The sequence below is a fragment of the Juglans microcarpa x Juglans regia genome, chromosome 7D, assembly GCF_004785595.1.
Source record: "Juglans microcarpa x Juglans regia isolate MS1-56 chromosome 7D, Jm3101_v1.0, whole genome shotgun sequence".
Lineage (NCBI taxonomy): Eukaryota > Viridiplantae > Streptophyta > Magnoliopsida > Fagales > Juglandaceae > Juglans > Juglans microcarpa x Juglans regia.
The window spans coordinates 22,145,164-22,164,527 of NC_054606.1; the positions used below are offsets into that span (position 1 = coordinate 22,145,164).

At 38.7% G+C, this 19,364-nt stretch overlaps 1 protein-coding gene across 1 annotated transcript; it reads right to left on the reverse strand.

Moving 5' to 3' along the window:
• Positions 1-211: 211 nt before the first annotated feature.
• Positions 212-18,895, reverse strand: LOC121238199 (protein CLT1, chloroplastic-like). The gene is made up of 11 exons (XM_041135037.1): positions 18,760-18,895; positions 18,514-18,718; positions 11,007-11,152; positions 10,673-10,703; positions 7,433-7,559; positions 6,463-6,561; positions 6,336-6,371; positions 5,814-5,864; positions 5,559-5,682; positions 4,131-4,256; positions 212-357 (listed from the first exon to the last, which is right to left on the reverse strand). The coding sequence occupies exons 1-11, from the start codon at positions 18,893-18,895 to the stop codon at positions 212-214; spliced, it is 1,227 nt and encodes a 408-aa protein (XP_040990971.1).
• Positions 18,896-19,364: the final 469 nt, after the last annotated feature.

A 19,364-nucleotide genomic window follows, 5' to 3' on the forward strand; every position in this document is an offset into this window, starting at 1 on the left:
AATTTCAGAGGTTTGCCTTGACTTTGTCCGTGTCAACAAACAATTCGAAATGCCTCGACTTTTTTAGAACAGGTCTGAGTCAAATAGCAATGATTCGAAGCACTTCTTTTTACACTATTTCGGAAACCCAAGGACTCAATCACCGAAACCAAAAGGCAGGCTGCATCATCTGCTGCACTTGATAGCAACAATGGCGGTGATAAAATGATCATCATCTATTGGGAATTGACGGTGTCCAGGAATAGATGACCAAGCCCATGACCAGAATTGTGGCTCCTGTAACAAAGCCTTTAGGAAGGGATGATGCAACTCCAAGGTATGGTAGCCGCAACGTAAAAACATAAACCGATATCGGCACTGCCACATAAAACCCGAGGTCCCACATATTAAGTAAACTAGTTGTAAAAATGCACAATGTCCAGGAATAATCAAGTTTATTAAATGAAAAGAATACTCTATATCACTACTTTTGTATACCTTGAGGCATTGTACAATACATAAAAAATAAAGCCTTTAAAAGTGTCAATGTTATCATTTTGATCTCTAAAATTTTGGTTAGAGCAACTTCATCCTCTTACCCTCTGTTCATTCTATTTTAGGCATGAGAAAACCCTACAAAACTTTGCTTGAGCGATGAAATGGATCAAAAGCTATTTATATAGGGTGCAAAAGTGCACGGGCATAAGTTGAGAAAATAAAAACACACATTAGGAGAACTAAAAGACTGTTAGCTTTAAAATAGAGCAGAGCAAATTTTATACTTTGATTTTTTGTGAGGCGCACTGATTCAATGCACTCCTACTTTGCTTTGAAGTGGTGTCTAGTTTGAAAATGAACTTATCCAAGTCGGAGTTGGTTCGGGTTGGAAACATTCGCAATCTCTAGAAATTGGCTAACACTTTGGGAAGCAAGGTCTCCTCCTTTCCCATGAAATACCTTGGCCATCCTTTGGGTACCTCTTTCAGGCTAAATCTATTTGGGATGAAGTAATAGAGAAGATTGAACGCAAATTAGTAGGTTGGAAGAGATTGTATTTGTTGAAAGGCGGGTAGGACCACAATAACCAAGAGCACTTTGTCGAATTTGCCAACTTATTTTTTTTATCTTTGTTCCCTATTCAAGTTAGTGTAGCGAACCGGATTGAGAAACTCCAATGTGACTTCCTCTAGAGCGTGTTAGGTGATGGATTTAAGTTTCACCTGATCAAGTGGAATAAGATATGGCTCTCCAATCTTTGCTAGTGTGTTGGAGATTAGAAATTTGAAGGTATTCAATCAGGCTCTTCTTGGGAAATAGTTGTGGTGGTATAACATTGGGAGGGAGGCTTTGTGGAAGTTGGTGATTGATTTCAATTATGGGGCATGTGGAGTGTAGAGCACTAGGGAGGTGTGCATGGGGTTTATGGTGTGGGAGTCTAGAAGCATATCAGAAAAGGTTGGGAGGTTTTTGCTCGGCATACTAGAATTGTGATGGAAGATGGATCTAGAATAAAATTCTCGCATGATGTATGGTATGGAGATAAAAGCTTGATACATTCCCTACAGTTTTTAGGATTGCATGTGAAAATAAGGCATCGGTGGTAGACTCATGGAGATGTTGGATGGCTCGATCCATTGGAATATGAACTTTTATCAAGGCGGCCCACGATTGGGAAGTTGGCATTTTTTCAGCCTCTTGTATGCCATGAGGTTGAGAACTCAGGGAACTAATAAGATGAGATGGAAACCCGTTAGAAAAATGTACATTTTTTGTTCGTTCCTTCTATAAGACCTTTACAAACCAGCAGAACAAACAATTTCCTTGGAAAAGCATTTGGAGAAAAAGGTGCCCTAAATGCAGTATTTTTCACTCAGACAACTTCTTTGGGCAAAATTTTGACTCTGGATAGCTTACAGAAATGCTGAGTGATTGTTGTGGACTCGTGCTATATGTGCATAAAAAATGGTGAGACTGTTAATCATTTGCTACTACACTATGAGGTCGCCAGGGCATTTTGAGATGATGTATTTAGAAGATTGGAGCTAGCCTGGGTTTTGTCTACTACCGTGGTCGAGCTTGTGGCTAGTTGGACGAATTTGGGTGGTATTCCACAAATCACATCTACGTAGAAGATAATTCCTATTTGTATTTTATTGTGCATATAGAAGGAACGAAATGATTGAGATTTAGAAGACATGGAGCGCTCACTAGAGGAGATTAGATTGTACTTTGTTAATTTTTTATTCCTATGGACTAAAGCTGTTAGTACTTTATTTCTTCCGCCTAACTAGGTGTTACCTCTTGTATACTTCCTATGTATTTCAGTTATGCCTATTCTTATTAGTATAATCTTTTACTTTTTAAAGAAATATACAAATTAATAATTTAACCAAATATATTATTTTCATTTAAAATGTTTTAGTTTAATTTAAATTATTAACACATAAGATATATTATTTTGGATTTTAAAAGTTTAACTTAATGATATATATTATTATAATAATACCACAAATAAGGCCCAACAGGTAGGGGTGATAGACGGTCGGTTCGGTCCACTGAGACCAGTCGGTCTCGATCCATGTTTTAGAAGACCGAAAGATTTTGGTCCAATCCACGGTCTAGGATTTTTCTACCCCAGATCGAATCGAATAAAAAATAAAAATAAAAAAATATTTTATATATATTATTTATATAATAATTGTACAATTAACAATATACAATTTTAAATATGTTATTAACACTTGTTAATATTCTATCAATTAACTAATATATAATATCAATTAGTTAATTATATAGTAATTATATAAATTAATAATGTAATTTTCATCTAATTTATTATCATTGACCATATAAAATATTTTTTTATTGAGTTTGTTACATAATACACATTAATAAGTCACTTAGTTTAATTTAGTATTTTAAATAAAAAAATAATTAGGCCAGATCGAATGGACTGATCGGATTGGTCCGGTCCCTAAGGATGTTCAGTCCGGAAAAATGATAGATCAAAAATATTCGGTCCATCGCCGGACCGGACCAAACCGGACGGGACTGACCAATTTTCACCCTTACCAACAAGTGGCGGCCAAGCTCAACAAGTGGTTGGTCCGACCCAACAACCTTATAACACTAATTATCATTTGAAATTAATATGTTGGGGTGGTTGATGATGAGGTTTCATAAGAGCAAAGTTCCATACTTTGAAAATTATATAACATATAGATGATCCCCACAAAGCACAAACCAATAAGTTGTATGTTCAATGATGTGTAGAACTAAATTAGACTAACATGAAATGGCAACAGTCATTTTCATGCTTCACGCAATCTGTCACCACTAGGGAAGAGGTTTCACACTCAACCCTCAAAGAGGATGGGTTTGAGAGTGAAGTAACCATCCATTTTGTAGAATGCAGTATTGCTATTTAATTTATCCAGGCAGAGATACAAATTTAGTTTGTTTCTATCAAGAAACTCACAAAACCAGTATTTTTGTATGTTACAGATTGTTTACCTTTTAAGGTCTCGTTTGTTTTTACAACCATTCTCATCTCATCTCATCATTACAATTTTTTCAAATTTTCACACAATAAAATAAATTAACAATTCAACTTTTTCAAATTTCAAAACAAAAATAATATTAAAAAAATATATTCTTACCATATTTTATTCAACTTTTAACTTTTATCTCAACTCATTTCATCTCATCTCATCTCATCTACGAAAACAAACGAGGCTAAAAGAATTCAAGCACAGGCAGGTTTTTAGAATGAGTAGAAAAAAGATTTCGTTGGCGAAGATTGAAATAAAATCGGCCCGGAATATGGTTTAAATTGTCAAAAGCATTGTTGTATTTGTTGGATTTAAAATAGTATCAGACAATCGATGTTGAGTTTTTAAAGGGTAATTGAGCATGAAAATACACTTGGTGTCACGTGAATGTTAGATTAATGCTCTAGAGCAAAACCCAACCTGATCCAAATGGCACCTTTACATTCATTAACACTCTTGTGGCTCATCAAACTAGTTCAAATTATTTAGCTTGGTGGAATACCCTCCATGAAAACCAAGGTACAGATTCAGGTTATGCACCCTCTAAGGAGGGCAACTACTGTCAGGCTTGCTAGCCTTCTACAAGATTGAATGACATACCTGAAAATGTAGAAGCAAGGGAAGACACCACTGCAGAAGAGATCTTGAGCAGATACAGCATTGATATGTTAAAACCCATATTGACAGCAACAAACAACAATGGTAGCAGTGGAGCACCATCACATCCTGGCAGAGCCAAATTTGAATGCAATTGAATGAATCACTCCAATTAAAATGCAACTTCAATACAACAGAAAGATTACTAGGGCAACAATAACTCGCGTTCGAATATTGTATCAAATTTCGTAACAAATTCAGAACTGTGGGAGCACCGGGTTTCATATCATAATTGACAAATATATGGTTGTAAAGCAAAACCATTCATGAAGAATATCATGGGTTTTTCATTCCTAACTCGGTCAACTAACAATCAGGACAGGAGAGAGACATTTAACTGATTCCAACTGTAATCAATTCATTATACACTTCGTGAGCTTGCTGGACCCTATGAACTCTCCTAGTGAGGTCAGAGGAGAAAACTCAGAAAATTCAATTTTATGGTGCTTAAAACAGAAGGGTCATAACACAATGCAGGTCCCATTTAAAAAGGGTTCTGCAGGCTAGGGGTGGTTTTTATATATAAGGATTCTCTCTATTTCAATTCACATGAAGGGCGCTCCAATGCGTGCTTCAACCGGCGTATACATTAAGTGCAAGACACGAAATGACCAAAATGACTCGTGTTGCACCAAATGGAACTCTCCATTTCAAGTAGGCACTCTCAACACTCAGCTTATTGGATTGACTCAAAAGCAGGCACTTGTGCTTGACAACCTGACTTCTACCATTGACACAGACAATGGCTCCTGATTTTAACAAAAAAAAAAAAATCAATAAAAATAAAGCACATAAATTTACTTCACCCAAGAACCAAAATATGATTGTGTTATGCAAACAGGATTCGATTGCATACCCTAGAATTTGCAGTTACTGGTACAAATGAGTTATGTTATATACCACACTCTCATCCCACTTCTCTCGAATTGTGTAATGTCCCACTGCTCATCAACCATAAGATCAACTCTTTCATTTTTAGAATAAAAAATTGAAGAGCTAATTGATAATGCCATATCAATCAAATAGGATAAGGAGTAGGACGAGAGCGTGGTATATAGCATTTTCCGGTGCAAATACATGTGGTTAGTATGAGACTTTTCTTTTGTTTTTTTATTAGTCTTTGTGTGTTAGGGATTTAATTGAAATCTACCAACAACTTGAAATTACATCTGCCGATTCCAAAAAGATCAGTAGGTTAGGTGAGATGTTTAATTGAAAATGAATCTTAAATTTGGGGTCAGCCATAAGAGCCATGCTTCAATTTTTTTTTTCCTATCATTTAACCCACCCCCAAACAGACAGTTATTCAAACTAGAAGATAACCTATCAAATGATATTTTAAAAAGTAATTGCCAAGAAATAGAAGCTTACCACTTGACAAAGTACCAATGTTTAGAAAGCAAGCCGCGCCATCTTTAAGGTAGTTTGGCAACTGACTAAAAGGGATGCCCCATAATTTTAACAAAAAAGGAAAGAGAAGGCATATAAAGAAGGCCTGCATGAAACATTGCTCCAGTACATTAGCCTTTGATTCAGATTTGATAATTAAAATATTTTGAAAAAGAGAAATTAGTTACCCTGTAATGAAAATAGTCTAGATTTTGTAATTAATAGCAAGATACCTACTTGGAAGGCAGATCCATAGGAATTTACAACAAATAGGTCTACTGAACCTCCCTGTGATGGATACAATGGAACATATCAATTTTACTAAATATAAAAGAAATTATCAATGAATTGAAATGCATTGGCAAGTTTATACAGCATACTTGATTAACATGCACAGAATTTAGGAAAGTTTGAATTCTTGAATGAGGATAAAATTGTTTCTGTTCATTGAGACCAAACTCTTTTCATTCTGCCTTTATCATGTAAGACTACTTTTGGTCTTCCCAAGTATTTTACCTCTTCGATATGCTGTCATCATTTGGTGGTGGGTCTTATTTATTGTTATAGCTAGCCCCCTTCTTTCCTGCCCCAATTCAGTTTCAATAGTATAGATCTGGTTTAAAATGCAATAAGGGCAGAAACATTGAGGTCATATAGGTTCCTAATGATGGGTAAATACACTAACACATCCTTATTGGAAATGAGATTTTATGGCCAATCCAGGAACATATGATGAAAGTAGTCCACCATCTTCCATACCTTTAAATTCCGGGCAGCATCCAAAAAGATTACTTCCTACAAAGGATAAACAAGCTACATGTTACTTCAGAGCAATACAAGGTAGAGAACTGGGAAAGTTCAATAATCAGTCAGAACATCCAACAACCTTCAGCACGGTATCGGCCACTTGAAACAAAAATGAAACTATCATTAAAAGGCTCCAAAATATACCAGCTTCCTTCAATGAATGTCCAGCACTAATCCACTGCAGAAGTGAATAAATGCAAGTAATAAAATATATAAGACACTCGTAACAACAATTCTTATGAGCCCTTGATTGTTTAGGGCTCTATTACTTAAAGATTTAACAGATTTCCATATGCAGTGTGCTTGAAAGTAGTACAAACTTGTTATATTATTAACAGATAAGTTTAATATTTTGATTGATACTGTATTACACCGATTCCACATCAGCTACTAAAACCAGGAATAAAAAAGCCCAATCTCTACTTAGCTTCCCCAGGAGAATAGTTTTTGCTTCTCAAACAAGAAGGAAGAACAACCTTCACCGAAAATAGACATAGAAACAGGTGGCAGTCAAAGATTCTATGCCATAGCTACAACTTGCATTCTAATCCTTCCATAATTCAATTTAGAATCTTTTCCAACTATTCGTCTTAAGCTTTCTTATTAATCACCAAGAAAATACTGACTATGATCAGTGTCATACAACTATGAACAAGATACAACAAAGGCATTTGATTCAGTTTGCTTCAAAATTTTGGCAGGAGTACAACGATTACTGAGAAAAGATTCTGCTAGCTTAGCCAGAAGGCACAGATGAATACCGAACCCGTGTCATTAACACTGCAAAGCAGTTTTAAAATCTCAAGCTCCTCATACCATAATCTCTCAGCATACCTTCCCCATATTTTGGTCCATAGTACCTATTCTAGGTAGGGCACCTTTAGCTTGAAATCCCAAAGAATGAGGGAAGTCAATAAACTTGAGAGCTTGGCCACTCTGAAGATTTTGTTTCTAAAATTAAACGTCTCCCAAGCTTCATGATCCTTAGAGAAACAGAAACAATTTTTCATTGATGAGCCTCAACAATTGTTAATGAATGCATGTACAACTTGCCTTGCCACAGTTATGATTACACCAACTGCCACAAAAAAGCATCTGAGTAGCTGGTTTACTCTATATCTCCTTCCAAGAAAAATAATTGACAGAGAAATTTGCCACACAAGAAAAGTCTGAAATGATTAAAAGAATATCAATTGGTGAAGTTCAATATTACCTTTTAAAAAGAAACATAGTTAGATGGTCTTATGCCAGCATGAACTAGTGGCCTATCAATACTAGATTTTGCGTAGATCAATATAGGATGAAAACAAAATCATTTTTTTTATAGGTAAAAGTAAAATTTTATTGATATAAAAGGCATTGCCTAAGTAAACCAGTAGTATACAACGAACATGCCTAATTACATCTAGGTACCAGTGAGAGATACAAGCAAGTCATGAAGATTGTGTATATTACAAATAATGGTTGAGGCCCAAGAAAGTAAAGTATTGTAGAAAAATCACTTCAGCTCATCCAAAGAACGCTCCATGTCTTCAAAGCACCTCTTGTTTCTCTCTAGCCACAAGCACCACATAATGCAATGAGGGATCATTCTCCACATAGCAGTTATTTGGGCATTCCCCCTAATTCCTGTCCAACACCTTAGAATATCTCCTAACTCTTCTAGGCATGACCCAAGCCACCCCTGTCTGATTAAGGATCTCATTCCATAAACACCTGGCCACCTTGCAGTGTAACAATAGATGATCCACTGATTTTCCGTCTCTTTTACACATAAAGCACCAATCTAATATGATGAGACCACGTTTTCTCAGATTATCCGATGCGAGAATCTGCCCAAGAGATGCAGTCCATATAAAGAAAGCACTCTTAAAAGTACTTTGCATTTCCAAAGCCTTCCAAGGAAAACTATGATCATTAGAAAAATCTAAGAGAGTCATATAGATGGAGCTAGCGCACCAAGAATTTTTTATTTCCACTCAGATACCAAATCATCCTATCCTCCATCTCATTGCCCATTGACGTTGCATATAACAAGTCAAAGAAATCAGCAAGCATATCCAACTCCCAATCTTGAGCCACTCTCGAGAAACTTACATTCCAATGGACAGCACCATTAGATAGTACCACTAAGTCAGCCACAACAGCCTCTTTGTCACAAGAAATTTGGTAGAGCATGGGAAATACCTACTTTAGAGCCCTTTCACCGCACCAGACATCATGCCAGAAATAAATGCTATTACCTCTTCCAATTGTAAATCTGAAAAACTTGGAGAATCTTCCCCATCCAGCTCTAATGGTTTTTACCCAATCCCACACCATGTGTCCCTCTAACTTCCTTAGAACACCAAACCCCCTACATACTCCCATACTTAGAATCTATGACTTCTCTCCATAAACCCTCCCCTTCCCTCTGATATCTCCATAACCATTTCCCCAAAAGTGCTTTATTGAAGCCCCTAATGTTACGCACCCCCAACCCACTGCACGAAATTGGTGAGCAAACTTTATCCCAACCAACAGGATGGAACTTAGTTTCCTCCACAATGGCTCCCCAAAGAAAGTTGCAAAAACTTTCTCAATACAAGAGGCCACACTTGTAGGTAATGGAAAAAGGGATAAAAAATAGGTAGGGAGGTTAGATAGAGTGCTCTTGATAAGAGTTAATCGACCACCCTTGGAGAAGTATATATGTTTCCACCCAGCCAATCTTCTTTCAGTTTTCTCTAACATACCATCCCAAATAGATTTTGTCTTGAAAGTAGCCCCCAACTAAAGACTGAGGTATTTCAAAGGCAGCAAAGCAACTTTATAGCCCAAGATATTTGACAAGCCCCGAATATTGTTCACACCACCCACGGGAACCATTTCAGACTTCGAGAAATTTACCTTCAGGCCTGAAACCACTTCAAAGCAAAGTAATACAGCCCTCAAGTACTGCATATGATTGCTATTCGGCTCACAAAATAGTAGTGTATCATCAACAAAGAGATGGTGAGATATAATAACACCTCCAACTGAAAATCCAACAAGAAAGTCTCCATTCACCACCACTCTCAACATACAACAAATGCTTACATGACAACGACAAATGGCAAAGGGGAGATGGGATCCCCTTGTCTTAATATCCCTTAGAGCTGTTAAAGAATCCTTCCGGTGCTCCATTCACCAAAACAGAATAACAAACCGTAGTTATACAATGCCTAATCCATGAAATCCATCAATCCCCAAAACCACACCTCCTAAGTAAATAGCATAGAAAATCCCAATTAATATGGTCATAAGCTTTTTCTATGTCTAGCTTGCACAAGAGCCTGGGTATGCCCTCCTTGATTCTACAATCTAGGCATTCATTGGCTATCAATACCGAATCCAATATTTGTCTCCCCTTCACAAACGCATTTTGAGATTTTGAAACAATATTACTCATAACTGTATTCATGCAATTGGCAAGCACCTTTGAGATAATCTTATATACCTCATTTATGAGACTAATAGGCCGAAAGCCTTTCACCTCCACAGACCCAACTTGCTTAGGAATAAGAGCAATAAAATAAGCATTGATGCTTTTTTCAAATTTACCAAAAGTGTATAGCTCCTGAAAAACTGCATAATATCGCTCCCCCACTATATCCCAACAATCATGATAAAAGGCCATCGAAAACTCATCCGGACCCGGAGCTTTATCCTTGGCCATCCCACAAAATCAGTATCCTACATTCTATACATTTTGAGCCAATCCACTCCAAATAGACTCTCAACTATCAATTACACTACTAGAACTTTTCTTGTTGATCACCATTCAATATAATATTTTCAGGTAGTCCTACAAAACCCTGAAATCTGACTGGTTATGCCAGAGAAGTTTTTGCCACCAGTATTCAGTGGATAACAGGTTGCTGAACTGCTCAATGATTAATTATACAATCTGGTAGCATATAAAAAGATATTAAAAAATCTATATTTTGTACCATTTTAGTGCAAGTACTCACTTAATCAATATTTGGATAATTCAGATAATAAAATATGTGCTTCCATTTGTGTTCACACTTTCATATTTTCCCTGATAGATACGTTTCATTTTGGGTCATGCAGAACTAACTGATTGGATCACCCCTTTAAACCTCAAACTCCTAGCCTTAGCTCTTCAAAATCAAACAATGTGTTTCGCACAAACAATATTAATAGAGCACTAGTGAAATAAACAAATTAAAAAAAGTAATTTTCCCCTGTTTATTCAATTAAAAACCAAAGAAAAAATTGTTATCAGAAATGCCTTTTACCTGAACAAAATTGGAATTGATGCTCCAGAAAGAATAGCTGATCCAAGAAAGGAAAAGAAATAAAATATATGAGATTAATGACTATAAAGAAGAAATAGCTGGATATCAAAGATACATTTTAAAGGCATCAGAAAACAAATGAATGCTGTAACTCACATAGACCGGCTCAAATCCAGCAACAGGTAATCTTTGCAGTATGCACTCAAACAAAAAGAATTAATTTAAATAACTATAGCTTCTATGTCTCCATCATCTTTGCCTTTCATTGTTAATAGAGACGGAAAACCCATGGAGCAAATAAAAAAAGGAACAAATAAATTCATAACAAAACGAGCCTTACCTCCAGCTGCCATTCCAGTAGCAGCACCAAGGGCCTCCAAGAGACCAACAGCAAGAAATGGAGCTTTTCGCATGGAAAGCATTTCATCCGTAACAATGCCAGCATGATATTGGAGATACAATATAGAGAAGTAGACAACTACATATCTAAAAGACACAATTTAGAGTAAAACACAGGCTAGCCCATAGTGGAGAAGGCAAGCCTTTTATCCTTCCTCATAATAATTCCATAAAAAAACTCACAACCTTAACTTATTAACACAAACCAGTTATAGCATACGAGGAGTGAAGATCAAGCATGAGAATTGGAGTAAAAAAGAAGAACTCAACCTTTTACCTATCATAACTGTATCCAATATCTACTCTTAGCTTAGTTTAAAAACAAATTAAAGTAATGTAGTTCAAATTTACTTCTTTACATTGAAAGTTACAGAGTGAGGAACAATTTGTAAATGAAAAGTCGAAAAAAACTGTGTCAACTGCAGCATATCAAATTGCTGTATGCTTTTTACCAAGAACCTCTGACTTAATTTGATAAAGAAAATGTATGTAACTAGTTTAACACAAGGGAGGTCACAGTATAATTATTGTTGGGGAAATCAACACAGCGGAAGGGATAAAAACGGTAATAAAAGAGTACACTCTACGCACTCAGTGACACCAAGAATTTAACGTGGTTCGGCAACTGCCTACATCCACAGAAAAGAGTTTCACTATTAAATAGTGGTACACAAGAAAATATTACAGAGGAGGAGGATCACACTCCACTCAACTCAATTCTCTTCTTTTCTCTCAGAGCTCTCCAGGCTCTCTCTCTTTTCTCTTCTTGGATGTGTCTGAAGCTCTCGCATGGAGTTTCAATTTATAAGTGAATGTATATCGCATTACCGTATGAATGCATTTAATATGCATTCAATAGACAGTTGGGCGTTGGGCGCTGCGCTCTGGAGGTTGAGAAGCAAGCAGTCATTGTTGACTGCTTGCTTGGAGCAGGGACTTCAACAATTCTCCCCCTCCATGCCCATTTACCTAGATGCTATCCATCCCAGCTATGTCTCTGCATAGCTCAAGCTTCTCACTTGTAACCACTTTCGTCAGCATGTTCGCTAGATTCTCTTTCGTATGGATCTTCACAAGCTCCAACAGCTGTTGTTCCATCGCTTCGCGTATCCAATAATAGCGGATATCAATATGCTTAGTACGGGAAGGGTACATTGAGTTCTTGCTCAAATCTAGAGCACTTTGACTATCACAATGTACCTTGTAGTCTTCTTGACTAACCCCTAGTTCTTGGAGAAAACGCTTCATCCACAACATCTCTTTTCCAGCTTCCCCTGCGGCAATGTACTCTGCCTCAGTTGTAGATAAAGCAACACACTTCTGCAATTTAGACTGCCAAGAGACAGCTCCTCCTGCAAAAGAGAAGAGAAATCCTGAAGTAGATTTCCTGCTATCCAGATCTCCTGCCATATCTGAATCTGTATAGCCTTCCAAAACTGGTTTAGCTCCCCCAAAACACAAGCACATCTTTGATGTACCTTTTAGGTACCTGAGAATCCACTTGACTGCTTCCCAATGATCCTTTCCTGGATTTGAAAAGAATCTGCTCACCATGCCTACAGCATGAGCAATATCTGGTCTGGTACAAACCATTACATACATCAGGCTTCCTACTACTGAAGAGTAGGGAATTACTTCCATTTCTTCAATCTCTTTCTTTGAAGAAGGACACGAGCTATTGCTCAACTTGAAGTGGTTAGCAAGTAGAGTATTGACTGGCTTAGCATCTCCCATGTTGAAACGTCTGATGACCAGTTCAATATATTTTTGTTGTGATAGCCACACCCTTTTGACATTCCTATCACGAACAATCTTCATGCCCAAAAGTTGCTGTGCTGGGCATAAGTCCTTCATGTCAAAGGACTTGGATAGTTCCTTCTTTAGTTTGTTAATCTTGGACATATTCTCACCAACGATTAACATATCATCAACATAAAGAAGGAGTATGACAAACTTGTCATCCTGGAACCTTCGAACATAAACAGACTAATCTGCAACAAGTCTCTTGTAACCATGACTCATCATGAATGAGTCGAACTTCTTGTACCATTGCCTCGGCGCTTGCTTGAGGTCATAGAGACTCTTCTTTAGCTTGCAGACTAAGTGATCTTTCCCTGGAGCTTCAAACCCTTCTGATTGCTCTATATAGATTTCCTCCTCCAAATCTCCATGGAGAAAGGATGTCTTCACATCCATCTGTTCGAGTTCCAAATTCAAGCTGGCTACCAATCCGAGTATGACTCGGATTGACATCATTTTCACCACCGGGGAAAATATCTCGTCAAAGTCGATTCCCTTCTTCTGTTGGAATCCTTTGACAACCAATCTGGCCTTGTGCTTTATCAACTTTCCTTGGCCATCTTTTTTCAGCTTGAACACCCATTTGCTCTTTAGGGCTTTCTTTCCTTCAGGAAGTTTCACCAACTCATAGGTCTGATTTTTCTGCAAAGAACCCATCTCTTCTTGCATTGCCTGCACCGATAGGCTTCTATCAGCATGAGTTTGAACTTCCCGGAAGCTCTCCGGCTCCCCCTCATCAGTAAGCAGAATATAGTCTGATTCCGGATATCTCATCGACGGAATCAGTAGACGGCCTCTTGCCGATCTTCTTGGTTGAGTTTCATCAACCAAAGGAGGTTCATCACCATCTAACCCTTGTGGTGGTACACCAGTTGCTGGTGGAGAGGGTTCTTGCTCCCTTTGACACCCTGAGCTTCTTCTTTTTCTTCTGGATCTCGATCCTGCATATCCTTATTATCTGTGGCGAACTGTAATGGTGCAGGATGTGTATAGGAACTAAGCTCTACTGACATCGAGAAAGCTTCAGTTCCTATATGCTAGTTTTCATGGAACACAACGTCCCTACTTCTAACAATTCTCTTTGTCACTGGATCCCATAATTTGTATCAGAATTCTTCATCTCCATATCCAACAAAGATACGTGGAGTTGACTTGACATCGAACTTCTATCTCAGCTCCTTGGATACGTGGGCAAAGGCTTTGCACCCAAACACTCTCAGGTGAGAGTAAGAGACATCTTTTCCAGACCAAACCTTCTCAGGAACTTCAAATTCTAGTGGTGCGGAAGGTGATCTATTGATCAGGTAACAGGCAGCACGAACAACTTCACTCTAGAATGGCTTTGGTAACTTAGCCATATTGAGCATGCATCTTGTTCTTTCAATGATGGTCCGATTCATTCTTTCGACTACACCATTGTGCTGAGGGGTATATGGGACCGTCTTCTCATGTCGAATACCGCAATCAGCGCAGTATGCAGGGAACCTTTTGGAAACATATTCTCCTCCATTGTCTGTTCGCAAGCACTTCAACTCGTTTCCCATCTCTCTTTCCACTAGGGTGTGGAAATTCTTGAAGTGCTCGAAGACCTGATCCTTTGACTTCAAAACATATACCCAGACCTTTCGTGAAGCATCATCAATGAATGTCACGAAATATCTGTTACCTCCCAATGACTCTTCTTCCATGGGACCACATACATCAGAGTGTACCAGACTCAACAACTCTGATCTTCTCTTCGTAGAAGAAATGAATGAGACTCTGCGTTGTTTGCCAAACAAACAGTACTCACAAGGGTTTAACGCTATTCCTTTGGCAACCTTGATGAGTACCTTCTTCGCAAGCGTATCCAACCCTTTCTCACCCATATGTCCGAGTCTCTTGTGCCACAGATTCGGTGATGCCTCGTCTTCCGCTGCATTGAGGCTATCAGTATCAATCTTCACATGGGTCTTGTACAACGTACCGCAAAAATGTCCTCGGGCGACAACCATGGCACCTTGTGACAGCTTCCAAGTGCCATTGCTGAAGTAGCTGTCATAGCCCTGTCGATCAAGGGCTGTTCCCAAAATCAGGTTGAGCTGAAGGTCAGGAATGTGTCGAACATCTTTCAACACCATGGTACAACCAACGTTGATTTTTATCTGCACTTCGCCAACTCCCACGATCTTTGAGGAACTGGCGTTCCCCATCCTTACCGTACCAAAGTCTTCTGCTTTGTACGTAGTGAAAAATTCACTATGGGAAGTGGCATGGTATGATGCTGCTGTGTCTACCACCCACTCAACATCATGGCTTGCAATGTGCAGACACGTCTCGTCACTAGTGGAGAGTATTGCCACATCTCCCGAAAGAGTGACAAGGGTTTCACCATCTTCTTTCTTCAGCTTATTGCTTTGACCTTACTCCCTTAAAAACTTGCGGCAGTTTTTCCTTATGTAGCCTTCTTTGCTACAATGGTAACATTTCATGTTACCCGTCTACTGGTTCCTACTACTGCTGGACCTTCCACGTGGTTGAGACTTCCCTCTGTTTCTGCCTCCACTTCTCCCTCTATCATCACCTCGAGGCCTTTCTCTACTCTCAGTGACAAGGACATGAGTTTGATTCATGCTTGTCTCTTTTCATCTGGCCTCCTCATTAAATAGGGCATCCTTAACCATCGTCATGGTAAGTTTGCCATCTGGAGTAGAGTTACTGAGGGAGACCACCAGCGTCTCCCAACTATCTGGTAACGAACTGAGAAGTAGCAGGGCTTGTTCTTCATCGCCAAGATTCAGGTTGACGGATCCGAGCTGGTTAACTAGGTTTTGAAACTCACTAGTGTACTCGGCAACAGAGGTGTCGCTCTTCAACTTCAAGTTAACAAGCCGTCTCATCAAGAGGGCCTTGTTTCGAGCAGTCTTAGCTTGATACATATCCTCTAACTTTTTCCAGAGGCTATATGCATCTGTCTCCTGGGCCACGTGGTGAAAAACACTATGGTCAATCCATTGTCTGATCTGACCGATAGTCTTCTTGTGCATCTTTCTCCACACTTGATCCATAACTTCATCTGGCTTCTTCCCTTCATCTTCCAAAGGGTCAGACAGATCTTTACAGTTCAATAGATCCTCCATCCGAGGTCTCCAAAGACTATAGTTTGAGGCAGTCAGCTTTATCATGGCGCCTGATGCTGAATCCTCCATGGATTTAAACTGATTCTAAATACAAAATGCAAGTACAAGATCTTTGAAGTGGAATATCGCAAAACGGACAGCACCGTTGTGTCCGGAATGCTTGACTTTGTTGGAAACGAGTCTTGTTTTGTCAAAATCGGACTCAGATAGCACAAGGAATGAGCAAAAGAACCAAAACAGGAACACTATCGCGCGTGTAGCACGTGGCGCGACTAACAGCGCGTAGGAGCGTGTTCTTCACGCACCAGAACCTCACTGGAGCGTGTGGAACGAGTAGGCGCGTGTATCTAACGAGCCTCCTAGATTCAAGTGCGCGTGGACTTAACGCGCAAGACTCTCTCAGGAGCGCGTGTGGCGCATTCCGAGAGTGGGTTTCACGCACTCGTGCCTCTCCTGGGCGTGTGCGGCGCGTGTCGAGAGTGGGCTCACTCTCCGATATTCAGACGGCGCGTGGGGGAGCGTGCGGCGTTCGTCCGGACTCTGATTTTCACTACTTTTCTTGTCTCGATGAGACGAATACAGTGGTATTCTCAAATCCAAAAACTGAGCTGCACACTAAAAACGAGTTTTCTGTAAAAAAAAAAAACTCTTCCCAACAATTGCTCTGATATCACTTGTTAGGGAAATCAACACAGGGGAATGGATAAAAACGGTAATAAAAGAGTATACTCTACGCACTCAGTGACACCAAGAATTTAACGTGGTTCGGCAACTGCCTACATCCACAGAAAAGAGCTTCGCTATTAAATAGTGGTACACAATAAAATATTACAGAGGAGGAGGATCACACTCCACTCAACTCAACTCTCTTCTTTTCTCTCAGAGCTCTCCAGGCTCTCTCTCTTTTCTCTTCTTGGGTATGTCTAAAGCTCTCGCATGGAGTTTCAATTTATAAGCGAATATATATCGCATTATCGTATGAATGCATATAATATGCATTCAATAGACAGTTGGGCGTTGGGCGCTGCGCGCTGGAGGTTGAGAAGCAAGCAGTCATTGTTGACTGCTTGCTTGGGGTAGAGACTTCAACAATTATTTGGAAAACTAATGGAGAAGGAGACAAAATTCCTTTAGGGGGTATTCTGCAATTCGGCCGAAGCTAGATATGATTATATTTTGCCGGACCACACAACCAAAAGCCAGAAACGATAGCAGAAGGAAAGGGAAAAGATTCTTTGCCGCTATGTTTGACCGTTTTAGTTGACCGTTAGCCAATTTTTTTTTTTTTATTTAGTAATTAAATAAGTGATTTTAAATATATTAGTTTATTTTTTTTTAAAAAAAATATTTAAATATATTAAAAAAATATTAAAATATATATATATATATATATTTATTTATTGGACGGTAGCCTTACCCTTTTGGAAATGAGCCCAATTCGCTAAAGAAAGTTTTCCAGGTGGCCCACCACAAACTATCAAAATCGTACCAACCCAAAAAGAAGAAGAAAAGGCACATATAAGCCTACAAGTCATTAATATCACGGATCCAACCCTTTATATGGATTGGAATCTACTTCGCACGAGCCGTCCATAGTAGATACTTTTTTGTTCAAGTTGAGCCCCACCACGTATTAGATCTATAGTTCCCATTAGAGTACGGTCCCCACACTGAACAAAAACTTTCATTCGATGCGGCATCATGATCCCCAAATATTTCTTTTTTCAAATGATATATATATTTTTTAAAGAAATAATATATACAGTTTTAATATGTGTGCAACACTCATTTAGGAAAAAAAAAAAAGGTAAATTTATGATCTACATAAAAAATAATAATTTTTTTAATAGTAAACTCTTTTTTTTTTTTAAACGAGTAAGAGGAGTTTGAATCTAAGATTGTATCTAGTAGCATTAACTTTTTTTTTTTTTTAATTAAACATATTTTGAGTAGGAAAAGAAGTGTACCCTCGGTAAAAAACGCTACTAATTTAATTATTTTATTAATTATCAATTGTGTTATGTTTTTTATAATTTTCACCTAATTTCTGAATCGATGTCAACAAATAACAGGTTATAGAATATCCAACTTTTAGCACTTAGTTAAGCAATATAAATTTATCTCAAAATTCCCTGAAAAAATATACATATATACAATACATAATAATCTCTCATTGATTCTTTCCAATTTTTCGTTTAGAATGAATAGTCTAATTTAGAGATAGACAGAGACATCATTATTTTGTGAATCAACTCGACCCGCACCATGACTATTGAATGCTATTGAATCATCTCCCGCCATCAGGTATTGAATCCTCCGACGGTCATGATTTCTTATAACCAAAGAAAACTAATGACTCTTCTATGAAATTGCACCCTAATACTTCAGCTCGATTTGAGAATGAGTTCATGATCACACAATCCATCAAGTTTCCTTAATACCAAATATATAACTTAGATTAATGCTAATTAAAAGAAATTAATAGTGTGATTAGAGAGAGAGAGAGAGAGAGGAAAATGCGGTCAGTACCCGAAAGTAGCAAGCTGAGCCAGAAAGAAGGGGTAATGCTTCAGAGGAACCAGGGCCAGCTTATACAACACCCGATTCCCGACTCCCAGCACCACCGTGGATGCCGCTGCTACCGCCACCTTCACTGTCCGATCCCTACTGGCACTATCTCCATCCTCCTCGACCCTCTGATCCTCACTCCTACTCTTCTCCGCCAAATCTCCCACTGCTTACGAGCACGGGCTCACCTCCTTCTCCTCCCCATACCACGTACGTCCCTCCTGTCCCCACCGCTCCCACCACCAACAGCCGCGATCTCAGCACCATCCCCGGCCGCTATTGATTCACGTAGTTGAGAGGCAGCAGCGAAATATCTGCCGACCGTGATGACTGCCGCAACCATATCGACCGGTCCAAATCTCGCGCCCCGGCGGTTATCTGGCGACAATATAAAGCCATAATTTGTAATTTTCAACAATTTATGGAACAGATTTTGAAACTTTTCTCTACACAGAGAGGGGGGAGGGGGGCGCGGAGAGAGAGCCAAAAAATATGCAACGTTGTCTCCATAATTTGAGTCTCGATATGCAACGTTGTCTCGATAATGTGTGGAGATCAGATGCGCCCAGTTCTAGCGGGAGTGACGATTCGATTGACGTTGGGCACTTGCTTGAAAACCAATAAGGGGGCGCAGACTGATGAGCACGTGCCAGGATGATGGAGCTCACGTGGTTAAAGAAGAATAATGTTACTATGCCGCCTCATTTTGCCTCTTCATTTTGACCGTTCATATATTTATTTTTTTTTATTTTTTTCTTTTACTTACTGATTAAGAAAGTGATTATTTGTGTATTGGTGTATTTTTTTATTTT

Bases quoted from the DNA above. Each gene is read 5' to 3' on its own strand.
- LOC121238199 (XM_041135037.1), bottom strand. From the start codon at position 18,895: ATGGTTGCGGCAGTCATCACGGTCGGCAGATATTTCGCTGCTGCCTCT. The intron at 10,704-11,006 runs GTAAGGCTCGTT...TTCTTGGATCAG, and splicing joins TACTGGAATGGCAGCTGGAG to CTATTCTTTCTGGAGCATCA. The intron at 6,562-7,432 runs GTTGTACATGCA...TCACTTCTGCAG, and splicing joins TCATAACTGTGGCAAGGCAA to TGGATTAGTGCTGGACATTC.